This window comes from Pteropus alecto, unplaced genomic scaffold, assembly GCF_000325575.1.
Source record: "Pteropus alecto unplaced genomic scaffold, ASM32557v1 scaffold205, whole genome shotgun sequence".
Taxonomy (NCBI): Eukaryota; Metazoa; Chordata; class Mammalia; order Chiroptera; family Pteropodidae; genus Pteropus; species Pteropus alecto.
In genome coordinates, this window is record NW_006436672.1 from 1,434,664 (window position 1) to 1,449,427 (window position 14,764).

Sequence of the window (14,764 nt, forward strand, 5' to 3'; positions counted from 1 at the left end):
GCTGTGGCATCTCTTTGGCAAGAACCTCACCATGCAGCCCAGGCTGCTGGCTCCCTTCTGCTGCCAAACGTCACAGACCTTTCTGCAGGGTCTGACTCTGTAACAATCCATAAGGCACTAACTACAGCTATAATTAAACTGCAAAAATCGATTCAGCAGCAGCACACAGCCGGGGAGGGATTCGTCTCCCGCAACGTCCCCAGCGACCCATAACCCTCATCTGGCTGCCGTGGCATGTGGCACAGGGCATGATGTCAGCAGCACAGACGCCCGAGTGCTCCTCGGGCTGTTGTCTCCACAGCAGGGGTCTGGGAATCAGGCGTTGGAGCTGCAGTGACAGCAGCGTGGGAAAAGAATCCACAGGGTAAGTGCTGTCCAGATGAGACACTCTGAAGCTGAAACTCCAAGAACTCTGAAGCGAGGACGTAAGGTCGGGTAGCAGGAAGGGACCAGCCAGGCTTGGGTGTGAGATTGGGCACAGAGACCTGAAGCCAGGAGAATAAAGGAAGAAAATGATCCAGGCCGAAGTGGAGGCAGAACCCCCAACACTTCGGACTGAAGTTTTTATTGATAAAGACTGCCAATCGGACTAATTAATTGATCTGTATATCTGCTTAAGTTGTGTGTGTGTGTGTGTGTGTGTGTGTGCGCGCGCGCGCACGCAGGTTTATTCCACAATGTGAATTTCATTTCCAATGATTCCTTCTGTCATCCTCATAAAATTCTGGATTTAAAAGGAATCTTGGGTATTGTTAAGGTGAGGTGATAAACTAAAAATGCATTGGGCATGAGTGCTCTGCAGCCTGGACTGGAAACAGCCGGAAACCATGTGCCTTATGGCAATTTCTCTTTTACGTGTTTGAATGTGCCTGAACCCTACTCCTCCCCCACCTTCCCGAGGGTATGTCCACCGGGAATCTATGATGCGTTCTTATTGGGAAAAGTCTTTTAGAGGCAAGTAAGGATCTCAAGATGAGATCATCCTGGATTAGGGTAGATCCTAAATCCAGTAACAGGTATCCTTATAAAAGAAGAGAGTTATAAAAAAAACACAGAGGAGAAGATGATTGAAGACAGAGGTAGAGATTGGAGCGATGCGTCTACAGGCCAAGGACTGCCACTGGTTGCCTGCAGCCACCAGGAAAGAGGCATGGAATGAATTCTCCCTCAAAACCAACCCTGCCAACACCTTGATCTCAGACTTCTGGCCTCCAGACATTGAGAGGATAAATTTCTGTTGTTTTCAAGCCATGCTGCTTATGGAAATTTTCATGGCAACCATGGGAAGCTAAATTACTTGGTAACTGGTGACATGGGAAGTGGCATCTGATGCTGTCCTTGGAGTCAGAGAAACCTGAATTTGAGTTTGAATTGTGCCTCTACCATTTTCTACTGGAACGACTTTAGACCGAAGAGTTCTCGGCGTTCCCCTCTGTGCAACAGAGATAGTAAATACTATTTATTTTACAAGGTTGTAAAAATAAAAGTAAAAAACCAGAGCATCTGGCACATAGTCAGTATTAGGTGAATTTCAGGTTATTATCATGACCCACTTTTAGAAGTTGATCGAACACCTAAGTTAATGATTAGTTAAGGGAAAGACAGGAAAGGGCACGAGTTACTTGGAAGCAGGCGTTCCAGAAAGTGACGCTGGCTCCTCCTCTGAGCAGAAGTAGGGATAGAGGACATTTGGGAGAAAGACTAAAGAAAAAAAGATTATTTTATTTTATTTTTTGCTGTATTTGAAAAGAAGAGAGAGGGGGAGGAGAGAGAGGAGGAGGCTGGGAAAGACACAGGGGAGGACTGATTTTAAAATGAAACAAGCATTGCTATTTTGGAAGATGAATGGGGGGTGTTGCTCTGTGTTTGGGAGGAGGATGGAAATGGAAAAACTATTATTTTAGAGGACAGAGGAAGAGAGGCTGTAATTAAGGAGGTGTATGTATCCCACATGCTGGGCGATTAAATGAACATGTGTTAAGGGAGGGAATAGAAAGAAAAAGCCTGTGAATTTCCTAATCAGGATGCTTCCAGGTAACAATTGGGCACCTGCCATCTCCTGGGTTGGGGGTGATGACAGGTCACAGAGAGATTTCTAGGCAACTGCTCAGCATGAGGTAAAGATCACTTGCTGGGAATCATGTTGGGCAGAAAGTTAAAACACCCCAAAAAAGGTACAGATCATGACCGTGGTGTCTCATGAAGCTTGAGCTAGTCCTGGAGGTGTGGTTTTAACAGCAGGGAGGGTGGAGTGTGTTCTGGGAGGAAAGAACGGGTTGGGCAAAGACAGCGGGTGCATCGTAAATGATGGGGGTACAGGAGGAGGGCGGGGCATGCAGAGTGTATACAGGAAGCAGTGGAAGAGAAAGGGGAGCGAGACTGGGGCACCCATCACTTGAGCACGAGGGTGCGATAAGTCTTGCTCAGAAAGGTCAGTTGGGCAGCCGTGTCCAGAATGAATGAAAGGGAGAGGAATCCTCATAGTGTTTTATTAAAACATTTAAATTAGTGCTGATGTTTAAGAATCAAGAGATTTTACTTTAAAGGGAAGATTATTGGCATCTCTCAAAAAAAAAACAGAAGTTCTGGCAGTGCTGGGTCCACATTCTGGTGTGGGCTCCCATGGGCTTTGTCTGCTGTGTGCTGGCATTATCTTCTATGTGCATCCTGTCCAGGCTGATGGCCCAGGACCTTGGGGACGAAGATAATACCTAGTCCACATTGGTTTATGAGATCAAGGTCCGCACCTGTTGTCACTCTTCAGCAAACATGACTGGGACCAGGGTGGGTCCATATTGATCATGGGAAGGGGAAAGAATTTTTTAAGCCAGTCTTAGCTGGGTATCGGTGTGGGTGTCCTGGACAGGGAAGATCAGGGCCTGGTCGGCCTGGGCATCTCTACCATTCTCCCCTAAGCTGGACTTATTTATATGACTCTCCCCATGGAGTTACAATCTCCTCCCCAAGCCCAATCCTGTGTCCTATTTTTCATTCAATTGCTTATTGTTGGTGAACTGCTGGCAGAGGTCACAGTGCAACGAACAGAGCAAGAGACAAGGAAACCGAGAACTTCCATTTTCTGCCTTGACAGAGTGACCAGTGCTAGACTTGTCTTCTCATCATTATCTACTAAAAAACCAAACAGAATATGTGAAACGACTGTTGTTCAGACATTGGACAACAGGCAGCATGAGACCATGATCTCTAGAGAAGAGAAATAAACAAGGTTTTCTGCCTGGAGGCATTTTCCAGATGGCAGTGCAGGGAGGGACATGCCAAACAGAACGCAGTCGTGTTGCTGAACGAAGAGACAGAGAGAAGAGTTCAGAGAGATTAAGGCAGCTCCAAAGGCAGAGTACACAAAGCGAGAGCTCCAGAAGTCTGCACAGGTGTTCCCTTGAGTCTCTGGCTGAATACGAAGCTGCAAATTTTCAGAACGAAACTCCATAGAACTGAGTAAAGACCAGAAACCTGTGAGCTAAGAGCTGAACAATTCACGAAGGGTGGGGAGATATTTTAATTCTAAGCCAGTCAGAGTAGAGAGACCATGTTGAGTATCCAGGGTATATAGTAAAGACCTTACAAGGGCTTTTGTAGTGAGGCTAAATAAGCCCTAGAATAAAGGCTACTTGAAGTCCACTCTAGTGAAGCTTAAAAGCAAGCCTCCACAGGCTCAGTTTGATCTTCAAATAATTTAACTGCCTGCCAGAGCAATGTCCAACTCTCCTTAAATGAAGGCAACGAAATCTAGATGTTCAACAAGGTAAAATTTACACTGTCCAGCATACAGTTGAAAATCACTAAACATGCCAAGCAGTAAGAAATGGTGGCCTATAAGTGGGAGAAAATTTAGTCCATAGAAAACAGAGAGCAAGAAACAAAATTCTTAGGTGTATTTTTGTCTCTTATCCCAATTTTCCTTCTCATAATTAGCAACTGATTTTACCCCTGTCAGACTCGTTGAATACAAAGCTACTTCTGTTTATCTGCCATCTGATGTGCTTGACATCTAATTAACTAAACATTTACAAAAAATCCTCAGAGACCAACTGACAGCCTTTGCTGTGAAAGAGCCAAAGGCTGGGCTTGCTTGGATGGGATAAAGAAATCTGTTCATCCATGGCCCATGAGAAAAACAAATACCAGAGAAATTCTTTCCAGGGAGATGATATGTCCATCTCCTTTTCCACTTCTCTGGGCTTTGTAAAATTGTCTCCCACCCCTACTTCCTCAACCCCACACCTATGGCAATTTCAAAGCTCATGATTAAAGATCCATATAGCAAATGTTAGCAAGCTCTCAGAAGATGACAGCAGGAAAATACAAAAGTGAGACTATTTGGATGGCACCTTGGTTTTCTCTATTATTTGGGGGAAAATACGCCAAACTACATTTTTTCTTTCATGAGTGACCCAACCTTCAGTAACTATGATTTTATAAATAGCTATTTTATAAATAGCCTGCAGAAAGTGGCAGTCACCACATCCATAGACTACAGTGTGCCAGAAGGAAAGTTTCCCATCTGGGCTTCTAAGTGGTAGTTTAGGAACTTAGATTTTGCTTAGTTTATAAAAATGTGATTAATTCAAATTTAAGACTTTATTTTATTGTAGGCATAGAGAATTAATGTAAATATTTTAAAGGCATATAATAAAAAAAACTAATTGATAGAAAACTATCATCATTCAGGAAAAAGCTTTAAAATTATTGAAATTCAATGGGAAAAATAATCTTATGGATCTTTAAAGAAGGAATTAAAATGATCACTTTGGGAAAGATTTAAGGCGTTATTACAAATGTCACCCCTCCCACATATACACACAAGCCTCTTGATGTATAGATTTGTGTGTGAAAGCAAGTATCTGACCATAAAGGATGTTTGTCCACTCATAACATGCTGAGGTTCACTGAACTGCAGGACCATGCAATAGTTCCCAACGTTATTATGCTATACATCCTGGAGTTTGTGCCTTCTGCCTTGCCGCTTACTCATGTCATTGTGTGGGTGGCAGTGTTCTGGCCAACAATGACCATGCACAGTATGGGACTGAGAGACTTTTGTAACCATCTCACTGGATTTTGAGAGCTCTCCAGAGCTGACGGCACAGGGCTAATTAGAAAGGCAATTCAAGTTATGTACCAGATAATGAGGGGAAATGACTATGATTTAACTTTTACCTACTCTTGTTCCCTGTGGGGTTTTTGAAGAAAAGTAATCACCTCCTCATTACTGCCAAGTGTTACTCGGTGTATGTTTTGCTGTAGTTGTTCCGTTCTCTGGACTCACTGTGAGTCTTAGAGTTATTTGTTTCCAAATAGCTTGAGCTTCTTTTAGGTGTTCCATAAGATCACCTCTTAATTTCCAAGAGTCAACTGTGAAACACAGACTCTCAGTAGTTAGTTTGACATTTTCTCCAGTGTGTGAATTCCCTGTCAACACACCCTGCATGTGTCTGGTCTCTGCTCGCACGTCTCCAGACAGGGAACTCACTGCCTCACTCAGAAGCCTATTTCTCTATTTAAAAAGTTCTTAAAATGGAACCGAAGTCTCTTTCCTACTTACTGGTTCTAATTCTTCCTTCTGCCATGCAAGAAACAAGTCTAGCAAAACAAGACCGCCAAATGATGGCTCTTGTGCCATACTCTGTTCCAAACCCTTGAACCACTTCCCAAGCCCTATCAACGCCCATATGACCTCCCCTCTAGCCAATGATACTACAGTAGAATTCTGACACTCTCAGTTTGTTTCTTTTTCCCTTCTTTTTCTGATTTTCCCCTCTATTCTTTCTTCCTTCTTCTCTTTTCCTTCCTTCCTTCCCTCCTTCCTTCCCTCCTTCCATCCTTTCTTCCTATTAAGAAACATATACAATTTAAAACACTTCAGAAACACCATCACATGTCTCCATTATTCCCCACAATCTTTTTGGAAGCACCAGATTAAGATCTGCTCCTAATAAGCATATCTCTTTGCTCTATAAAAATGAAATCTTGGATCCTATGTACCCAAGGAGTCATGGTGAAAAGTTTGCTTTGGGGTCTTAATTTTTTCAGAATGTCAATATCTATTAGACTCAAGCCTCAACTTTTCATTTGACTACACATCTTCTGAAAGCAAAATGAAGCTGGGAGTCAAGACACTAAGTGGCTCAATTCAGATGAGAAACTTTTTGGTCTAATGTAGCAGCTGATAGAAGAAAAAGTATTTCACGAACATGAGGCCTTCTAGTAAGAGTCCTAAACTTCCATGTGATCACGCGACATGAAGACAAGGCCTCTGAGTGCATGACAAGCTCAGTGACTCCTTCTCCCACTAAGTCGTGGTGCTTCTCTTTTCATAAACATAAACCGAGGTCTTAGAAACGCCCCACCTGCCTGCAGGGGGTTATGTCATCCACGCAATGAGGCTGCTATTACAACCTTTCATGAAAAACTAATAGCACAGTTGTAAAAATAATTTACAAATGGTATTTAACGTGTTTCATCATCGCCGGTAATATGAATGGTGTAGTAATCCACTTTCATCTTTTTTCTATGAGAAACAAACCACAAAGATTACATGTCTCCCTCAGATGACATTGTAGTAAGAATGGATTTAAATGTGTATTTAGTTATCTCTATACACTTTTTGGAGACACTGAACAGCCATATCTCTACATTTTCCAAAATGGTATCAATAACAGGTTGCAGTTGTGGCTCTGAGCTATCAGATAGAAATGGAAGTTGCAGCCCAGCTGTGCGTTCACACTCAGGCTGATGAAGGAAGGCTTTGGAATTTAAACCAGCATGTTGTAGTGCTTTGCATTCAGCTTGCATCATCCAACACAGAAAAACACTGCTTCAGTGAGGGATGAAGTTGAATAACACAAAGTTCCACTCTACGGGTTCCAAGTGTCAGCTGGAAGGAACGAATGCCACACCTGGCTCAAAGGCTGAAGGTGACCAAGAGAAGGAACCAGGAGTAAATGAAACTCATAAAAGGAAATGCAAGGCTCAGACAGACTCAGAGAAAGGAGACCAGTGGGAAGAGGGGAAGTGGGTACTGCTTCTGTTTTAGGGCTTGGACTCACTGTTACTGGCCCTTGCTGAAAGCAGTGCTCATTCTGTTTAGTCACATAACATGCAAAATGGAACTAAATCTGAATAAGGAGGCAAAGGGAATTCATTGGCTCATGTAACTGAAGAACCAGAGGCATGTCTGGTTTTTGGTACAATTGGGTTGAGAGACCCTAGTAATATTATCCATTTTATTTCCTCGATTTCATGGCTCTGATTTCCTCTGTGTGGGTTCCACCTACAAGCAGATGTGCAACTTCAGTTGGTAAGATGGCGGCAGCTGTTTGAGGTTCCCAGCCCATCCTCACAGCAACCTTAGGCAAAAGAGAGCTTCTCTTTTTTCAGTGGTTCCCACAGAAGTCCTGGAATTGAGTCTCAGCAGCTCTGATTGGTCTGCTGTGGGCCACATGTCCATCCCTCAACCAATCACTAAGATCAGAGGGATGTGATCTTCTGATTGGCCAGGCTAGGTCACATGCTTCACTTCTGAAGCTGGGGTGTGGCCAGGCCCACATTTATCACTTGGAGGAGGGAAAGAATGAGTAGTTCCCCCCCGCCAAAAACGTTGAATGCTATCAAGAGGAAAGCTGCAGGACAGAAAACAGAAGTAGGTCACCACCTCGAGGTAACAAAATTGATTGAAGGGACTGGGGAAGAGGTCATGGATAGCAAGGGACTCCTAAAGACAACGCTAACTAGTGGCTTCATTTGCCATCATCCCAAATCAACCCATACATTCTGGGGACTCTATAGTTGACTAGGGCGCTGCTCTTTCCAGTCATCCTTTCGACTATAGCCATCATTGAAGAACTAGGGCTCCCGACGTAGTCATGTTGATTCTCCATCAACAACAAAGACAGAACCCAAACTAATATCATAATAAATTATCCTACCCTTCATGGACCAGCCAATAGGCATTCAGCACTATTTATCCATCTTCTAGCTGTTAGAAAAAAATAAGAGCCTGCATTGCTCCGGTATTTGTCAAGTGCCGAGCAATTTCCTCACTGGTTTATTTAATTCTCATAGAAATCCCTCAGGTGAATACAGCCATTATCACCATTTTTCAGATGAATCCAGAGTAAAAGAATAAAGGTAGCTTGCCCAGGGCCACACGATAGAGCTGGGATAGAAATCTGTGGGCATGAATCTGTGTTGAAGCTAAGGTCTAATTCTAGAGCTGTCACTCCTGCCCACTCTATTTTTCAACCCAAATATTGGACTGAGCTAACAAAATATATGGGGAGCAGGGGAAAATATCCTGAAGAGCAAAAACATCACCTATCTGTACAAATTTACTTTGACTCCGAGTCCCCACCCCAATCCCACCAGCCTGGCAAGGAATTCAGGCTCAGTTAATTGGGGGCTTGTCCCTATCCAGCATCAGGGAAAGGCTCTGGGGTCTTACAAGAAGAGGGACACTTGGGGGAACCCCATGTTTGCCCCAGAATGTCAATCCACTCACAGCCCAAACCTACATGGCTCCTCAGGTACAGAGATTCTGCCATCTTCCCTCCACTCCTGTATCTGTCAATCTTTGTCGAGGTTGGGGCTCCAAGGGATTGGTGTGGTGGTCCATCCTTTCTAGGAAGACCACACAGCCAAACCTGCACACTCTCGCAGATCAGCTGGGGAGGCCCTCACCTCACCTCCCCAGACCATCACGGCCCTCTGTCCCCTGTGTGTCCTCTGTGAGCACAGGAGTGTTTATGTTTGGGGCACTGATGTCTCTTCAATGCCTAAACCTGAGCTTGACACACAGACTTGTGCTCCTTCTGCCCCTCCCGCCCACAATGCCCTCTGTGCCCCCTGCACCTTTGGAATACCCAGCACCATCCCCAGAGTAACCTTAGCCCATCAAGAGGAGGTTCTTGGGGCCTGTGGGAGAGACACCCAGAGAAAAGGACAGCAAAGGCTCTCATTCTTTTTGATTCTCCATCAACAACAAAGACAGAACCCAAACTAATATCATAATAAATTATCCTACCCTTCATGGACCAGCCAATAGGCATTCAGCACTATTTATCCATCTTCTAGCTGTTAGAAAAAAAGAAAAGACGAGTGTGAGGATAACTGTAAAGTTTTCAAAGGCCTTTCTTCCTGAAAGGACAAAGTTTGAGAGGTCTCCAGTCCCAGAATGCGACAGCTTTCACACATTTAAAGGGATGTTTCGCTCTCCACGAACGGCCTAGGTGTTCGGCGTAGGGGAGCCCGAAGTTCCACTGCAGCCTGCCAAACTCATCATGCAGCACCCATCAGCACAAACGCCCCGATAATACACGAGAGAGACAGACACACACGGACCCATCAGCACAAGTGCCCCGATAATACACGAGAGAGACAGACACACACGGAGGGACAGACGCACCAAGCAGCAGTGACACTCTGGCCGAGTGGAGAAATGAGTTCAGGAGTCACAGACACACAAAGAGACACAGAAACCCAGAAAAGACACTCTGGAAGACACGGAGACAGAAAAGGAAACACTTAAGAGGAACTGCGAGAGTCAGCGCACAGCAGCGCTGAACTGCAAATTAAACGTTCTATCGCTCCCCAAACTTAACTAATTTCTCATTAAAGCAGTCGCTATACCACTTAGGCACCTGGGGGAAAAAATCATTTCATTTAATGGGTGATGTTATTGCAAACCTGCTTCAAGGCTCAGCCTCTTAAGGAAGTAATGTATTTGCTATCCGCTGCCCGCCCTCATTCCCCAGACATTTCTCCACGTGGACTTGGTGTTTTGAATTTGCGCCCCCAAAGCCCTTCGGGTGTCCGTTAAAAGTCTTGGCCTTTCTGGCAAATGCCTCCCGGCTGTAGGTACATTTTAATCAGCAGGCCCACAGCTTTAAGTGTGCAATAGACAGCTTCTCGCAAGACCTTTGTAAATAAACTATATCCCATGAGGACAGATTGGGGCATTTGCTTTATAAATTCATTTGATGGTCAATACCAGGGTTAAGAAGAGGCGACTTTCGTTAAGTTGGTTGGTTTTGTCGAATGTAAATAACCTCCTTCAAGGTATCTGGGTTTGGTTGGTAACGTAGTTTTTGCTTCTCTCCCCACAGCCCAAACAAGGTAACTTTGAGCCTTCTGATATACTTTCAGGAGAATGAGCATCCCATCTCCTATAAGAAGGGAAAGGGCAGTAGATTTTATTACTTAGGAAGGCCCAGGAAACTATGGAGTAACTGGAATGCCACACGATCAGAAATCAGGAACGTTCTCGCTTTAGGATGTGTCACCTTGAGCAGGTAACCTAAAGTGGATGAGCCAAACTTCTAGAAATAGTGGGGGAAAAAATAACACGATGTGCCCATTCATTAATTCAGGAACCTATCCAGGACCCCCACTGTACCAGAGTCTGTGCCAAGCCTTGGGGATAGAACTGTGAATGGGACAGAGGGATCCCTGCTCCCGGGAGACCCACACTCTAGGGAGCACAGAAAGGGGAAAAAATGATATTCGTTTGCTAGGGCTGTAGTAACAAAGCACCACAAACTAACAACAGGAACGTCTGTCACATAGTCTGGGGCTAGAAGTCCAAGATCGAGGTGTCGGCAGGTCGGTCCCTTCGGAGGGCTGTGAGGGAGAGTCTGTTCCAGGCCTCTCTGCTCGGCTCGTAGTGGGCCCTTCGCATGGTCTTCCCTCTGTGAGTGTCTGTCTCCAGTATGCCCCGCCCACAGGGACACCAGCCCTACTGGATTGGGGCCCACCCCAAAGACTTCGTTTTTACTGATCCCCTCTGTAAAGGCCTCATCTCCAAATAACGTTACATTCTGAGACCATCAGGGTTAGGACTTCGACATAACGAATTTTGAGGGATGCGATTCAGCCCATAAGAATATATGAATAATATAACTGCGACATAAAGGAACGTAATAGGAAAATATGAGAGAAAACTATGTGTGTGTGAAGGGAGTGGAGGACCGGAGTGGGGAGGGGAGCTCTGAGGAACAAAAGGAAACTTCTAGGATGAGAACCCAGGCCTGCGTCTTGACTGCGGTGGTGGCTGCACCACCCTATACAATGATCCGAATTTGAAAAGCCAGGCGCTTTAAATAGGTGACGTCAATTCTGTGCAAATAACGCCTGAATGATAAAGGAACACTCATCTGCCCTCTGGCCTGAGTGGGACATGGATTAGGGAGAGCAGCTGCATGTGGCAATAGGAGGCACCACAGGAGTTTAGGTGACAAAGGGTGGCCACTCGGACTACGGTGGCAATAGCGGAAGTGAGAGGAATAGGTAAGCGTGAAGTGTATTTTGAAGGCAGGACCAAGATGAGTTGCTGAGGGATTGGGCGAAGGGGATCATAAGGAAGACACCATCGGGGTGACGCCTAGGATTTGGGCTTCAGCAGGTGGGTGAGTCGCTGGTGGCCCCACAGCACACAACACGCTGACTGAGAAAGAGCAACCGAAAATAAAGCACCATCGTTTCAGAGACCTCTCCCGCCCAGGGCAGAGGACAGCCAAAGAATATAGTCTCCTTTCCATTCTGTCCCTTGAGGACAAACGGGCGGGAGCAGGGGCTCCAGGCCACAGGGGCCTGAGAATCACCTGTGGGTGAATGTTCGCAACACAGGTTCCTGGCTCTCCTTTCCCAGAATCGGATTTAGGAGCTCCAGGGTGCCACCCAGCAACTGGCAATCATATGGACAAGGGACCCACCCCACCCCCGTGGGAGCAGTAACCTGAGGGCTGGGAGAGAGGGAACAGCAGCCCCTGTCCCACCACAATCCACAGCTGAACCTGGAATCAGACGCAGGCTCTGTCTTCACCTGAAGCCACTGCGCGGGGGGAGGCTTTGAACCCCGATGCCTGTCTGCCCTGGTCCAGATACGCTGAGTCACTTCCCATGCCAAGTGCTCAGGTCCCCGCGGAGGACGCACAGGCTACCTGAGTGTCAGGCTGCAGCACGGCCTTCTCAGAGGCCTTGGCCGTGAACCCGCGTGTCTCTAGATGACCTTCCCCACACTGACGGCCAACAGCACGTCTTCCAGGTGGGAGGTTTTATTATGTTGTACAACCATGGGAACACAGAAAGGCGGCTGTCACAGCAAACATTTCAGATAGAAGAACCGACCGAGCTGGACCCACCCCATCCTCCTTCCACATGTCTCTGGGGGACGGTCTCTGTGTCCTTCCTCCGCAAATTCAAGAAAGTTGAAAGTGGGCATTTAAAGTAGCAGGAACACCATCGGCAAAACGGAAGCAGAAGGATAACTTTGAGAAACAGATGATGAGAAACACACTACGGAAAACTTCTTCTATAGTGTTACAACGTCGGGGTGGAAGAGTGTGCCCTGGGCTCACATTCATCCTCCCGAGAGACTTGTCATACGGGGCCTTCCGTGATGCCCTCCAGAGGCACGCCGGGCACGCTGTCCGCTGTGGGCCTCTCGTCTTTCTTCAGCGAGGTCGGGACTCGGAGACTGACGTACGGTTTGTGACAAGCTGTGTTGGCGAGAGGCGGGTAGTGCTGTCTGTAGCAAATGTATGCGAAAATGAGGCCAATGACTCCACCGACAAAAGAATCTGGGCAGGAAAAAGCAAAACGGGAGAAATGCGTTACGATTCATTTCAGTGTGGCCAGCGGTGTTTTCCAGAATACTTTTCCCACCTGCTCCAGCACGTGGTTTGCTTTTTGGACCCCCTGAAAGAGAAACTACGCTGGAGGTATAAGTACTGGAGGTATGTCTCATAAAATCATTTCTAGAACTTAAACATTCCTTTAAGATGTATATTGGATTCCCTCTTTGTCTCTTTACTCAGCGCCCGAGCATTGCGTGAGCTCAGATTTGCATTCTTGATTTTTAAAATCGGTTCCAAAATCTGGAAGAATTCCAGCCATCTCTGGAATCTCTAATACCTCCAGGGGCTGCAATTTCGTTTTCTTTAGCAAGTTCCCACTGGGGTCCTGCGATATTGCTGGTGTGCCATGGGAACCCAGTGGGCTCCCTGATCTCTGCCTTGTAGAAAGTGACTTCCAAGGGAAGAAATGAACCTTCTGAGGCACAGACAGAGCGAATAAAACATTTTATGATACAACCAGGATTGGCAAATCAACAGACCTCCAACGAGCTGCAGACTCCATCAAGTTGGAGGGCGTTAGGGGGACAGATGAGGCAGGAGAGGTATCTGCAGGCGAAACAGGCCCCTCCACATGGGGCAGCCCTGTGCCAAAGACGACATTCAGCCAGTGCCCAGCAGAGACCCCATGAAAGCAACACACCCAACAACCCTCATGTAGTGTGTGTGCCACTGTGCACTTTTAACCGTATCTATGGATTATTCTTGCCAAAAAGATCCGAACACGACAGAACTCCTGCCCTAACAAAATAAACTTAAACTCTTATGAAGGTCGCCGCCATGCTGTACTGTTTTCCTCCATTTGGGGGGGGGCGGGGGGAAGCTTCCACTTCCACATTTATTATCTTGTTGCATCGCACAAGGCAGGAAGCACAGGCTCCAATTTACAGAAGAAACGCAGGCTCAGAAAGCCCAGTGGAGCTCTCCGAGACAGCCTCGTTAGTGACAGAGCTGGACTTGAACTCTGGTGTCCTGATTCTGCACCTGTGCTGCTCGGAGGGGCCGTGCTTGCTTTCTGGCAGGTTCAGTCCAGGCTCTCTGAATGCAGCTCTCAGAGGGTAGCAGGCCATGACTGCAGGGCAGTCCACCCGGTCTCCCTTAACCCATCAGTGCTCGGGCGTTAAGTTTCCATATACTTCCCAGGGAGCAACACACCGCATACTGACCTCAGTTTAAAGCACAAGTTCATGGTCCTGTGTCTCCCGCAGGGGAATCTGCGGTAGCTTCAAGGAAATGTATCTTTCAAAAAAACAAACTGTTTAATGCTTAGCTATTTGTACCTCATTTCTCCCTTTTTTTCTTTTTTGAGCCTGTTATAGGTATCCTGGATCTATCTAGATATATTGGGATATTTTTTGAGAAAAGGGACAATATTTTGACATTTTACTTTCTTTTGATGAATTGCTTTTACCTTCAGCATTTTTCCTAGGCTAATGGTAAAACATTAAAAAGTTCTATAATAGCTTTAAGCTCTTTTAAATAAATTTACTACATAAAATTTTACTTACATAGAGTGGCAAAAATAGGTAAAGAACATAGGCGTTTTTGGAATGGCAGCATGAAGGTCTACTGCGTGCTGGCCAAGTGCCCAGTCACTGTTCTGGCAAGTAGAGTATGGGCACAGCAGCTAATAATGGTTTTTTAAGTGCAAATAAATGAGGTTATTTTCCTGATTGAAATATTTCCCACTGCACTTAAGGAAGGGACCGAGTCCCCGTGACCTTCAAGGCTGCACACCTGGTCCTGCCGACCTGTTCACCCTCTCTCGCACCTGCAGCCACTGTCTTCCCTTCCACTCCTCAAATATGTCTTCTTCTTCCCTGTTCATCTCTCCACAAACGCCGTTCCAATCCTGGAATCCCTTTCCTTCGCCCCCTCCCCTATTCAATTTCCGTTCATCCTCTGGAGCACAACTCAACATCCTTCTGTGATAAGGCCTCACCTGGACTCCAGACTAGACCAAGTCTCCCAGGTATACACTTTAACTGCCCCGCTCTCCGCTCCCCACATGCAATCAGAATGGAAAATAATGAAAAATACGCAATTGTTTAACATTTACATTGGATTCAAAAGTCCATGAAGGCAGGGGCTGTGTCGGTCTTGGCTGTTGATACTTT

The 14,764-nt window shown here is 46.0% G+C and overlaps 1 protein-coding gene across 3 annotated transcripts in view; it reads right to left on the minus strand.

Annotated features, from left to right (window-relative positions):
• Positions 1-12,037: 12,037 nt before the first annotated feature.
• The window catches only part of PLPP4 (phospholipid phosphatase 4), a 109,599-nt gene continuing 106,872 nt past the window's right edge, over positions 12,038-14,764 (minus strand). Inside the window, exon 3 of one of the 3 annotated variants that reach the window (XM_025047986.1) lies at positions 12,038-12,593. In XM_025047986.1, coding sequence (XP_024903754.1) covers positions 12,394-12,593 — 200 coding nt within the window. In that variant the 3' untranslated portion in view covers positions 12,038-12,393. The remainder of the gene's footprint in view (positions 12,594-14,764) is intronic. The other 2 variants (XM_015590632.1, XM_015590633.1) reach the window with 2 other exon arrangements.